At 43.6% G+C, this 12,142-nt stretch overlaps 1 protein-coding gene across 1 annotated transcript; it reads left to right on the top strand.

Moving 5' to 3' along the window:
- The first annotated feature begins 2,915 nt into the window (after positions 1 to 2,915).
- LOC139571677 (transmembrane protein 100) lies at positions 2,916 to 11,782 on the top strand. Its single transcript, XM_071394768.1, has one exon. It carries the CDS (start codon positions 3,254 to 3,256, stop codon positions 3,683 to 3,685), a length of 432 nt encoding a protein of 143 aa, XP_071250869.1. The 5' UTR covers positions 2,916 to 3,253; the 3' UTR covers positions 3,686 to 11,782.
- Positions 11,783 to 12,142: the final 360 nt, after the last annotated feature.

The raw sequence follows: 12,142 nt of genomic DNA, 5'->3' as shown, positions 1-12,142 counted from the left end.
CATCCTTGGGAGCAATTTCCAAACGCCTGAAGGTACCACATTCATCTGTACAAACAATAGTACGCAAGTATAAACACCGTCATCATACCGCTCAGGAAGGAGACGAGTTCGGTCTCCTAGAGTTGAACGTACTTTGGTTCCGAAAAGTGCAAATCAATCCCAGAACAACAGCAAAGGACCTTGTGAAGATGCTGGAGGAAACAGGTACAAAAGTATCTATATCCACAGTAAAACGAGTCCTATATCGACATAACCTGAAAGGCCGCTCAGCAAGGAAGAAGCCACTGCTCCAAAACCACAATAAAAAAGCAAGACTACGGTTTGCAACTGCACATGGGGACAAAAATTGTACTTTTTGGAGAAATGTCCTCTGATCTGATGAAACAAAAATAGAAATGTTTGGCCATAATGACCGTCGTTATGTTTGGAGGAAAAAGGGGGAGGCTTGCAAGCCGAAGAACACCATCCCAACCGTGAAGCACGGGGGTGGCAGCATCATGTTGTAGGGGTGTTTTTCTGCAGGAGGGACTGGTGCACTTCACAAAATAGATGGCATCATGAGGGAGGAAAATGTTATTGCTATATTGAAGCAACATCTCAAGACATCAGTCAGGAAGTTAAAGCTTGGTCATCCAAATGGACAATGACCCGAAGCATACTCCCAAAATTGTCAAAATGGCTTAAGGACAACAAAGTCAAGGTATTGGAGTGGCCATCACAAAGCCCTGACCTCAATCCTATAGAACATTTGTGGGCAGAACTGAAAAAGCTTGTGCAAGCAAGGAAGCCTACAAACCTGACTCAGTTACACCAGCTCTGTCAGGAGGAATGGGGCAAAATTCACCCAACTTATTGTGGGAAGCTTGTGAAAGGCTACCCATAACATTTGACCCAAGTTAAGCAATATAAAGGCAATGCTACCAAATACTAATTGAGTGTATGTCAACTTCTGGCCCACTGGGAATGTGATGAAAGAAATAAAAGCTGAAATAACTCATTCTCTCTACTATTATTCTGACATTTCACATTATTAAATTTAAGTGGTGATCCTAACTGACCTAAGACGGGGAATTTTTACTAGGATTATATGTCAGGAATTGTGAAAAACTGAGTTTAAATGTATTTGGCTAAGGTGTATGTAAACTTCCAACTTCAACTGTACACACACACACACACACACACACACACACACACACACACACACACACACACTGTGCACAAATAAGCATGTTCACAATGGAGGAGGCGTCTGGGACCATATGGCGTGGCTCTTTGTAGACGAGACATTCCTGATTAGCATGGCATGGTTTATTTAGTTAAAATGACACTGTCATTTCTCCTGCATATCAAGGAGCACACACACACACACACAAAACTACTATCTGTGCTAATCATTCATTAAAATCATGCTTACAATATTCATAGTTGAATGAATATATACCATCCCATAGAGTTCAATGTATTATTCCAATCAGTCTTCTAGTCATCCCATGAGCGTGCATTCTAAATGAAACAACATTCAAACTGGTTAGAATGTCATCCCAGTAGAGCCTTACCCACCAGTAGTCCCTAGTGAAGCATCTTTCTGTAACTGGGTTTAGGTGAGCTGGGAGAGGACTTAGGGAGGCAGAGCTGTCTGGGTTGATTTAATTTGAAGAGAGGCTGAAGGCTCCGGAGGCTGGTCCTGGTGGTATAGAGGGGATTAGCCTCTCTGTCATCCATACGTAGCCTTTATCCCATTTAGCCATTTGGCAGGAGGCTTTGTGTACGTGTGTGTGGAGGAGGAGGAATGGATGCTGCGTCGTGTGTGTGGGCGGAGGAGGAGGAGGAATGGGCGCTGAGTGTGTTTGCTATTACGTGCATCTGTGTATAAATCAGAAGGATCACTCCAGATCCAAGGCGAAATTCGACGTTTGTGCAGGTCCACTGGATGTCGGGAGACACTGTCAAAACCAGCCCAAGAGCCCTGCACTGGGATTGAACTCACAGTCTACAGAGCAGACGCCACTCCACCATCCGTCCACAACAATACACCAAGCCCAGTCAGAGTTGTCTCTGTTTCATCCCAAACCTTCACCCCTAATTAACCCAGTCAGAATGAATACCTACACTTCACACAAGTTGTTTCTGTGTGCCTAAATTTAACAAGTTTGTCACAGAACGTTGGGAGATGAAGTCAGTTTACTCGTCAAAAATAAACGTTTGTCCAAGGACGTTGGGGCATGAAGTCCGACTGTGATATCTTGTTGGTATAAATATAGGTTTTCATATGGACTGTATGTGTCTGTGAATGTGTTTCTAAATGATTCTGTGTGTGTGTGTGAGGTGCCTCTGTGTTGTGGCAGAGTGCAGTGGGAATGCCGTTGTTGTATAATTAGTATGTCGAGCGTGATACAGCTGTGCCGTTGTGGCGAGGTGTGTGTGAGAGAGAGAGGTGGCAGACGCTCCAAACACTCCCCTTCCTCTCTCTACTCTGATCAAACAGAATCGCTATCACTACCTCATTCTGCTTGTATCTTTTCTATAGTTGAATCCTGGCAGAATCGTGCTCCCCTCGCTGCAGAAAACATAGCAGTAGGTGTGTCTTCTATTCTCCAGGGGATACTTTAACTCTCTACCGCGTGGAGATAAAAAAGAGAATAAAGGAGAGGAAGGATGGAGAGAGACGAGGCGGAGAGGGAGCAGTTAAACTGTTCTTCTCCTCTTCTCCCTTCCCCCTTCCCCCTTCCCCCTTCCTCTTCTCTCCTCCCGCTTCCTGTTCTCCCACCACTCCCCATTCCTCCCTGCCCCGGTCTTTGACATCACATGTGCTGCGGCCAATCGGAGGCTTTGTTCCGCCCACTTTCCTCTCCCTGGATCCACCCCCTCCACTGGCCCCTTATATATCCCCCTACAGTCCCGGCAGCAGAGTGTACAATGTGCTGCCAGAGAATCAGCAGCAAGCAAGGCACACGCAGCAGAGAGACAGAGAGAGAGGGAGGAAGAGACAGGGAGAGTGTGAGTAGGATTTCTGCGCTTTATGACCAAAACCTCACAATACCTCCCACTCTAGCTATTCCTCCCTTTCTCCTCTGTGCTCTGAGACAGAGAAACCTCCTCTGGTTGTCTCTATTTCTTGCTCCAGGCCAGTGCTGACTACTACTGAGGAGAAGATAGCTGAGGCAGAGGCAGTTCCAGGAAGATCTGCTGCCTGGTCTGCACCTCCAGCCTCCACCTCCTCTCCCCCTGCCGAAGGCCTGGTTAGTCCGACAGGATGGGCTGCACCACTGGCAAACTGGCCTGCCAGCCTCCACCCCAGCCCCCAGGAGCCCTGGCCCCTGGACAAGACAATCAGGCCCTGAGCCAGCTGGAAGCCCATGGGCCCAAAGTCCCGGAGGTCCTATCCAGTCTGGAGCGCCTTTCCCAAGCCACGGGCGGCATGGAGAAGTCCTGGTATCGCTGCATCTTCCCCTTTGGCATCATCTCGTTGGTGATCGGTGTGTCGGGCACGGCTGTTACTTACACATACAATGACCTGCCCCTGACCAAAGTGGTGACGGTAGTGTTGCTTATAGCTGGCCTGGTGCTGACACTGACCGCCGCCGCCTGCTGGACGGTCCACAAGAGAAAGAAGAGGAAAAAGAAAGAGAGGGCCTCAGGAGCCGGAGGAGGGAGCTCCTTTACCTCAGAGCAGTTCCCCTTGTGAGGAACACCTGGAGCCTGGGATATTCTGACCACACAGGGACATGAGAGAGGAGAGAAGCCCCAGGAATGGAGCACCGCCGGGGGGGTGGGCTAGCCACCACCACCAGCCCTCCCTAGTCTTTATGGAGCCTGGCTGCTCTTGGCTCAGCTCATAGCTCGGGAAGAGGTGTGGAGAGGAGGAGGACAAGGACTCAGGAAGAGGTGTGGAGAGGAGGAGGAGGGTGAGGACTCAGGAAGAGATGTGGAGAGGACGAGGACTCAGGAAGAGGTGTGGAGAGGAGGAAGGCGAGGACACAGGAAGAGGTGTGGAGAGGAGGAGGACGAGGACACAGGAAGAGGTGTGGAGAGGAGGAGGACGAGGACACAGGAAGAGGTGTGGAGAGGAGGAGGACGAGGACACAGGAAGAGGTGTGGAGAGGAGGAGGACGAGGACACAGGAAGTGGTGTGGAGAGGAGGAGGACGAGGACGAGGACACAGGAAATGGTGTGGAGAGGAGGAGGATGAGGACTCAGGAAGAGGTGTGGCGAGGATGAGGGCTCAGGGTTCACAGACAGACAGACGGGCGGAGGAAGTACCTGTGGAACTCTGAGTAGAGAGAGACAGAGAGAGAGAGACAGAGGGAGAGAGAGACGGATGGGTCTGGCATGCAGGTTCACCACCAGCTCACAAACACGCGCTTTTACAGTCGGACAGCAGGTGTCCAGTGTCAAAACAACCTCTCAGGAGACACGCAAACACACACCCTGAGACCCCCTCACACACATTGACACACGCAGCGGGAGCCTCACACAGACACTTAATCCGCTATGCCGAGCTGCTGCCGGAGTCAGTGCTGCCTTCACCAGCCGCGTCAGTCGCGGCATTCCTCCCAGCCAGGACAGGTGACAGGCTGTCCGACCGGTGAAAAGTGGGCCAGCGACGGCAACTCGACACCGGGCCGAAAGAGGAGTGCACCCTCGTCAGTGCCCCGCGTCATTCACTCGTCCTGTGACACTGCAGCAATGTGTTGGGGCTTTTTTTACGCAACGGGAGAGTGGAACCTGAGTCCGACAGGATCTTACTGGCAGCTGGTGGTAGAGGGACGAGGAAAGGAGCAGGAGAGGGCAGGAAAATTGTGTGTTTATTTGTGTGAGTGCATTTGTGTATGTGTGTGTATATGTGTGTGTGTGCAAGAAAGAAAGAGTATGTACAGAACCTGTGGACTTTTTCCAGTGTAAGAACACAAGAACTAATGTATGGAACAAAGAAATCACACATCTACACTATTACACTAGACCAGAGTGACCAGTCCCTTCAGTATTACAGTAGTAGGTCAATGTCTGTGCCTTTGTGCTTTTCTGAGGCACAGAAAAGACTACTATTCTAGACTGTGGAATACAGACCAAGGAGGAGAATATTCCACATGGAGTCAAAGGCCATAAAGGCCCAAAGGAAACAATGTCTCTCTGCCTCAGCCATTGGTAACACAAAAGTCCAAGTTTTTAGGTCCAGCACCGGTGTTAATCCTCGCAGTGGAAAAGGGACATAAAGGCATTTTACCCCATGTTTTTCTCCATGCAGCCATTCTGAGAGTGGAGAGTGGAGTGGAGAGAGCTGAGTAAGTGACTGCACTGCACACCTGATACACTGTAGTGTGATTATGAGCATTGACCTCTGTCAGTTTCTCTGCAGTCGTAGGACCTCAGCTCCTCTCTCACAGAGAGAGAAAGAGAGAGAGCAAGAGAGAGCGAGCAGGGGACAGGACGGGATAAATGAAGGACATTACTGCTGAGGGGACATTCCACCAAGGGACACTTTGACTTGGTGACACTCCACTCTGAGGGACCCCTCCCGTCCCCTTTTCAGTGCCTTGAGCGAGTGGAGCAGAGAACTGGAGAGCTGGATCATGAAAAAAGGCTCTGACTTGTGTGTTACCCGTTTCCATCTGCTCTTCTGCTCTTTGGAGACTTCCCCTCTCTCTCTCCTCTTCTCCCTCTTCTCCTCTCCCTCTCCTCTCTCTCTCTCTCCTCCCTCTCTCTCCTCCTCTCCCTCTCCCTCTCCTCCTCTCCCTCTCCTCCCTCGACCCTGACAGACAGACAGACAGACAGCTATCTCAGAGGGAGACAACCCTCCCTCCCTCACATTACTATTACCATTAAAACATTTCCCACTCCCCCTCACCATTTTTCTCATCTCTCGTGGAATACCCTGTTGTGACTGACCACTGGAGGAGACTGGGACTACTGCAGCACGACAAACACGCAAACATACACACACAAACACACACACACGCAAACACACACACATACGCAAACACACACGCAAACACACACCAAGACCAGTTTTCCATCCTTTCCTCTCTTTCCTGAAAAATGAGGAAACTGCTCAATGATCTGGGAAACCCCTCTCTTGCGGTGGTGAGGATTTATTAATGGCATTGATTTGATTGGACCATCCTCATTTTGTACTGATGAATCAGTGTTTTAAAAGGATTTGTACAGGTTTGTGTCATTAAGGAATAGAGGCAGTGTACTCATCTAGTTTCTCTCAATAGATGTTCTGAGAATGAGTAGGCTAGGCTACACAGTGTTACTAAGGTAACCACTTGGGCTGATTGTCTTGATGATAGAAATAACATATTGATGATTATCTTGATAATAGAACTAACATTGATGGTTGTCTTGACGATAGAACTAACATATTGATGGTTGTCTTGACGATAGAACTAACATATTGATGATTATCTTGATAATAGAACTAACATTGATGGTTGTCTTGACGATAGAACTAACATTGATTGGTGTCTTGATAATAGAACTAACATTGATGGTTGTCTTGACGATAGAACTAACATTGATGGTTGTCTTGATGATAGAACTAACATTGATGATTATCTTGATAATAGAACTAACATATTGATGGTTGTCTTGACGATAGAACTAACATATTGATGGTTGTCTTGATAATAGAAATAACATATTGATGGTTGTCTTGACGATAGAACTAACATATTGATGGTTGTCTTTGATAGGTTGTCTTGATAATAGAACTAACATTGATGGTTGTCTTGACGATAGAACTAACATTGATGGTTGTCTTGACGATAGAACTAACATTGATGATTATCTTGATAGTAGAACTAACATTGATGGTTGTCTTGATAATAGAACTAACATATTGATGGTTGTCTTGACGATAGAACTAACATTGATGATTATCTTGATAATAGAACTAACATTGATGGTTGTCTTGATGATAGAACTAACATATTGATGGTTGTCTTGACGATAGAACTAACATAATGATGGTTGTCTTGACGATAGAACTAACATATTCATGGTTGTCTTGACGATAGAACTAACATTGATGGTTGTCTTGATAATAGAACTAACATATTGATTATTATCTTGATAATAGAACTAACATTGATGGTTGTCTTGATGATAGAACTAACATATTGATGGTTGTCTTGACGATAGAACTAACATTGATGGTTGTCTTGACGATAGAACTAACATATTGATGGTTGTCTTGACGATAGAACTAACATTGATTGGTGTCTTGATGATAGAACTAACATATTGATGGTTGTCTTGACGATAGAACTAACATATTCATGGTTGTCTTGACGATAGAACTAACATTGATGGTTGTCTTGACGATAGAACTAACATTGATGGTTGTCTTGATAATAGAACTAACATATTGATGATTATCTTGATAATAGAACTAACATTGATGGTTGTCCTGATGATAGAACTAACATATTTATGGTTTTCTTGACGATAGAACTAACATATTGATGGTTGTCTTGATAATAGAACTAACATATTGATGGTTGTCTTGACGATAGAACTAACATATTGATGGTTGTCTTGATAATAGAACTAACATATTGATGGTTGTCTTGACGATAGAACTAACATATTGATGATTATCTTGATAATAGAACTAACATGTTGATGGTTGTCTTGATGATAGAACTAACATATTGATGGTTGTCTTGACGATAGAACTAACATATTGATGATTATCTTGATAATAGAACTAACATTGATGGTTGTCTTGACGATAGAACTAACATATTGATGGTTGTCTTGACGATAGAACTAACATATTGATGATTATCTTGATAATAGAACTAACATGTTGATGGTTGTCTTGATGATAGAACTAACATATTGATGGTTGTCTTGACGATAGAACTAACATATTGATTATTATCTTGATAATAGAACTAACATTGATGGTTGTCTTGACGATAGAACTAACATATTGATGGTTGTCTTGACGATAGAACTAACATATTGATGATTATCTTGATAATAGAACTAACATATTGATGGTTGTCTTGATGATAGAAATAACATATTGATGATTATCTTGATAATAGAACTAACATATTGATGGTTGTCTTGACGATAGAACTAACATATTGCTGGTTGTCTTGATGTTTTGAACGGGCTCTCCCCTTGAGAAAGTGGCATTGATTAGCCAAGTATTGACCCAGTCCCATAGAACACTAATGGCGTCTAGCAAGGTGTTAAAAGTGTCTATGCATAAAGAGAAATCAGATACATAACTTTTCAGTGCCAAAGACTCGGTCTGCATCCCAAATGGCACCCTATTCCATATATAGTGCACTACTTTTGACCAGAACCACGGTCATATGTAGTGCACTATATAGGGAAAAGGGTTCCAATAAAGACGCAGTCTCTCTCCACTCACAGGTCAGCCTCAGCTCTATGGTTACATGTCTTGTGTAGTAGGATAGACATGCAATGGCATGGATCAGCCCTTTCTCCTCCTTTTGCCTTTGTCCTGAATATGTTGCAGCTTATTGTGTGCGAATGTACTGTAACTATGCCCTCTATTGATTGTGTTAGTCCGTACAGCTTTGTCTTATATCCTCTATTCTACTGAACCCAGCCAAACTGAGGTGAGCTCTACTGCGCTGGCCTACTGGAATTATGCTGGAAACTTTTGATGAACTAGCGCAGTATGGTTCAGATTGGCACGCGAGTGTGAAAAGGCTATAACTGTGTGTGTGTGTGTGTGTGTGTGTGTGTGTGTGTGTGTGTGTGTGTGTGTGTGTGTGTGTGTGTGTGTGTGTGTGTGTGTGTGTGTGTGTGTGTGTGTGAGAGAGAAACCAGCCAGTCGAGGCTGTCAATTTTAAGTGAGGACTCTGACTCTGGACAGATTTAAGTCACTCATGCTCAATGTTGGAAAAACTACCCAATTGTCATACTTGAGTAAAAGTATAGATATAGAAAGTTACGAGTAAAAGTGAAAGTCACCCAGTAAAATACTACTTGAATAAAAGTCTTAAAGTATTTTACTTAAGTATCAAAAGTAAATGTAATTGCTAAAATATACTTAAGTATCAAAAGTATAAATAATTTCAAATTCCTTATATAAATCAAGAACAGACGGCACTATTTTCTTGTTTTTAAAATGTACGGTTAGCCAGGGGTGCACATTAATACTAAGACATCATTTACAAACGATGCTTATGTGTTTAGTGAGTCAGCCAGATCAGAGGCAGTAGGGATGACCAGGGATGTTCTCTTGATAAGTGCGTGAATTGGACCATTTTCATGTGCTGCTAAGCACTCAACATGCAAAGAGTACTTTTGGGTGTCAGGGAAAATGTATGGAGTAAAAAGTACATTATTTTCTTTAGGAATGTAGTGAAGTAAAAGTTGTCAAAAATATGAATAGTAAAGCAAAGTACAGATACCCCCAAAAAACTACTTAAGTAGTACTTTAAAGTATTTTTACTTAAGTACTTTACACCACTGGTCATGCTGAACGGAATACGATTATTATTCGGAGTTAGAATACTTTACTGGAAACGGCACTGAAAATGTCTCTAAACTCTGGCTGCTCTGGCGCAGGATAAAGGCAGTGGTCCGGCCGTTAAGCCACAGAATAGGAATGCTGCCTTCTTGTCCTTTTTGTTACTGGACAGAATAACAAGTGGCTTTACTAGCTTGGTGGCGTTTCTTAGTGAAAACCATTTCTGGCTTTACTGGCTGAAGTAGCTGGGTTCTCCAGTACTCTCACTGGGCAAAGATGTCAATTTAATGTCTATTGCGCGTTGGTTCAACGTAATTTCATTGAAATGACATGCAAACAGAGTTGATACAACCAGTGTGGCCACAGTGGGATGTGTATACTATTCTATGTGCTTTACAGCCAGCTCTACTGACTTGCGTCGTCACGGCATGCCATACATTGTTAGTCGAGTTTGGCATGACAATGGACACGACCAAGGAGTCAGGCTGAAGCTCAAACAGGTCTGCTACCAGCAGGCTAGCTTCAAAAGGCCTTTTCACATTGCGTGTTCTATTCTGACACTTTTCACATTGCGTGTCTATAAGTCTATACTTAACCCCAGACGCTCTTAGTCCTGGGCTAGAAACGCTAGAGCAGGGGTTCTCAAAGTGGGGTCTGCAGACCCCTGGGAAGGGGAAAACTGAAAACTAGCTGTTATTGGCAGAGAGGTTTGGAACTCTCTTTCTTATTGTTCTATTAATTAATTTACTGCTAGGCAGAACAAAACTCCATCCCATCAAAACATGTTGAAATTTTAGGAGGACTTTTCGAACAGCTCTTACAGCATTATCATAATTTTCACAATTTCACAGTACTATTCCAACCTTATAGTGTGGAAATATATAAATATAATGTTTGACTGCACTGGGCCTTTAAAACGGCAAAGTTGTATCTGCCTCATGACAAAATGTGTAGAATTGCAGGAAATGTGCTTGAAAACTGCAACATTTTCTCTCTGATGCCAAGAGGCGAACTTTAAAATGTTCCTTTCCCTGGCCAGAGACTTGGTTCATCCAGCCATGCACTGCTGAAGTCATGGTAAAACTGGAGTTGTTCTGATTAAGAGGGGGTTCCTTATTTTTCTCTTGCACTAGTTGAACATGATTAAAGAAGACTGAGGAACATATTTATTTCATGAGTCTCTGGTGACTTACGCTCTTATGTTTCTATTTCCGTGGAGTATTTTCCACAAATAGTAACATAACATAGTTTTAAATTGAAAGGAAGCCAAGTCTGAATATCAAAAGAAGCAGGGTGGGATATTTATAAAAGAGATGATTTGTAGGCAGCGCTCTGAGAGAGAGAGAGAGAGAGAGAGAGAGAGAGAGAGAGAGAGAGAGAGAGAGAGAGAGAGAGAGAGAGAGAGAGAGAAGAAACAGTATGAGAGAGGAGAGTTGTGCAAATTCATTGAGAGAAATGGACCGCAAAGTGCTACGTGCAGGGAATACAGTCACAAGCAGTTAGGCTGTCATTCTAACCACACACACACACACACACACACACACACACAGACACACTGAAACACACACATGGACACACACACACACACACGGACACCCACATGCGCACGCACACGGATACGCACAGTCCGACACGTAGGTCTCTGAACACCTACGCAATCCCACATGCATGTACTGTGTGTGTGTTCAGCTGTGTTAGTTCAGCTGTGTGCTTGCTTATGAGGAGAAAATCTTGTTATGTAATCATATATACAGTACGTAGTAGTACTTGATGTGATACTTGAATAGCACTTAGGTCGTATTCATTAGGGCACACTGTAGCAAAAGATTTTACAACGGAATATGAAAACTAACGTTTCTCATTGGATAAGTTCAGGTACTTCCACACTACTTTGGTCTGTTTTCTTCCGTTCGGTGCCTAATGAACACGTCCCTGGTATGAGGTGATGTGATGTAAAGATGGAATGATGATTATGCTGCAAAAGAGAAGAGAGAAGAAGAGGGACATCTACCTCTACTCCGGGTGAGGGATGTCTTTAACAAATAGTGGACAGCCATGTCTGTCTGCTGAAACCAATGCTGTTTATTTGTCACTAGTGGCAGAAAATGTATGTCTGTCTGCCCATTATGAATATTCTGTGGTGAATATAACTGTATTTCTATTTGTATATTTATACTCTATGTCTGAACGTGTATATTTTAATTGTAATTGTTGTAGTACCCCTTTCCTGCAGTCGAATGACCTAGTGGCCTCATGGGTGGAATGTTATTCATATTTTTCATAATTTCATAATTAATAAACATTATTTTTTTAAACCCACCGAAAATCTGGTGTTTCTATGTCAAACAGTTTTGTTAGTTCACTCTTCTGTGATGTATATGAAGTGTAATATTGGGATTCAAACTCAAAATGAAATACATTTACTATCTGGCATCTTCTTTTTTTGTTGTTGCCCATAACCATGTGTGTGAGGTGTATACTTTTGTTTCAAAGTACCAAGACTACCAAGAACCACTCTGTGTGACCCTGATTTAGCCCAATGCAGTTAAAGGTTATTTAAAGCAGTGATGTGAAAATCCTCTCTTTCTGTCATCTCTTGGTATAAGGTTTTGATCGAAGAAAGGATAACTCTGTTTTGGCTAAGAAATTTAAAGGGATAGAATGCCTTCAAAGTAAGGA

The sequence above is a fragment of the Salvelinus alpinus genome, chromosome 1, assembly GCF_045679555.1.
Source record: "Salvelinus alpinus chromosome 1, SLU_Salpinus.1, whole genome shotgun sequence".
Taxonomy (NCBI): domain Eukaryota; kingdom Metazoa; phylum Chordata; class Actinopteri; order Salmoniformes; family Salmonidae; genus Salvelinus; species Salvelinus alpinus.
This window is presented reverse-complemented; position numbering and strand designations above follow the sequence as displayed.

Excerpts from the sequence above, each read along its gene's own strand:
- LOC139571677 (XM_071394768.1), top strand. The coding sequence starts at position 3,254 with ATGGGCTGCACCACTGGCAAACTGGCCTGCCAGCCTCCACCCCAGCCC.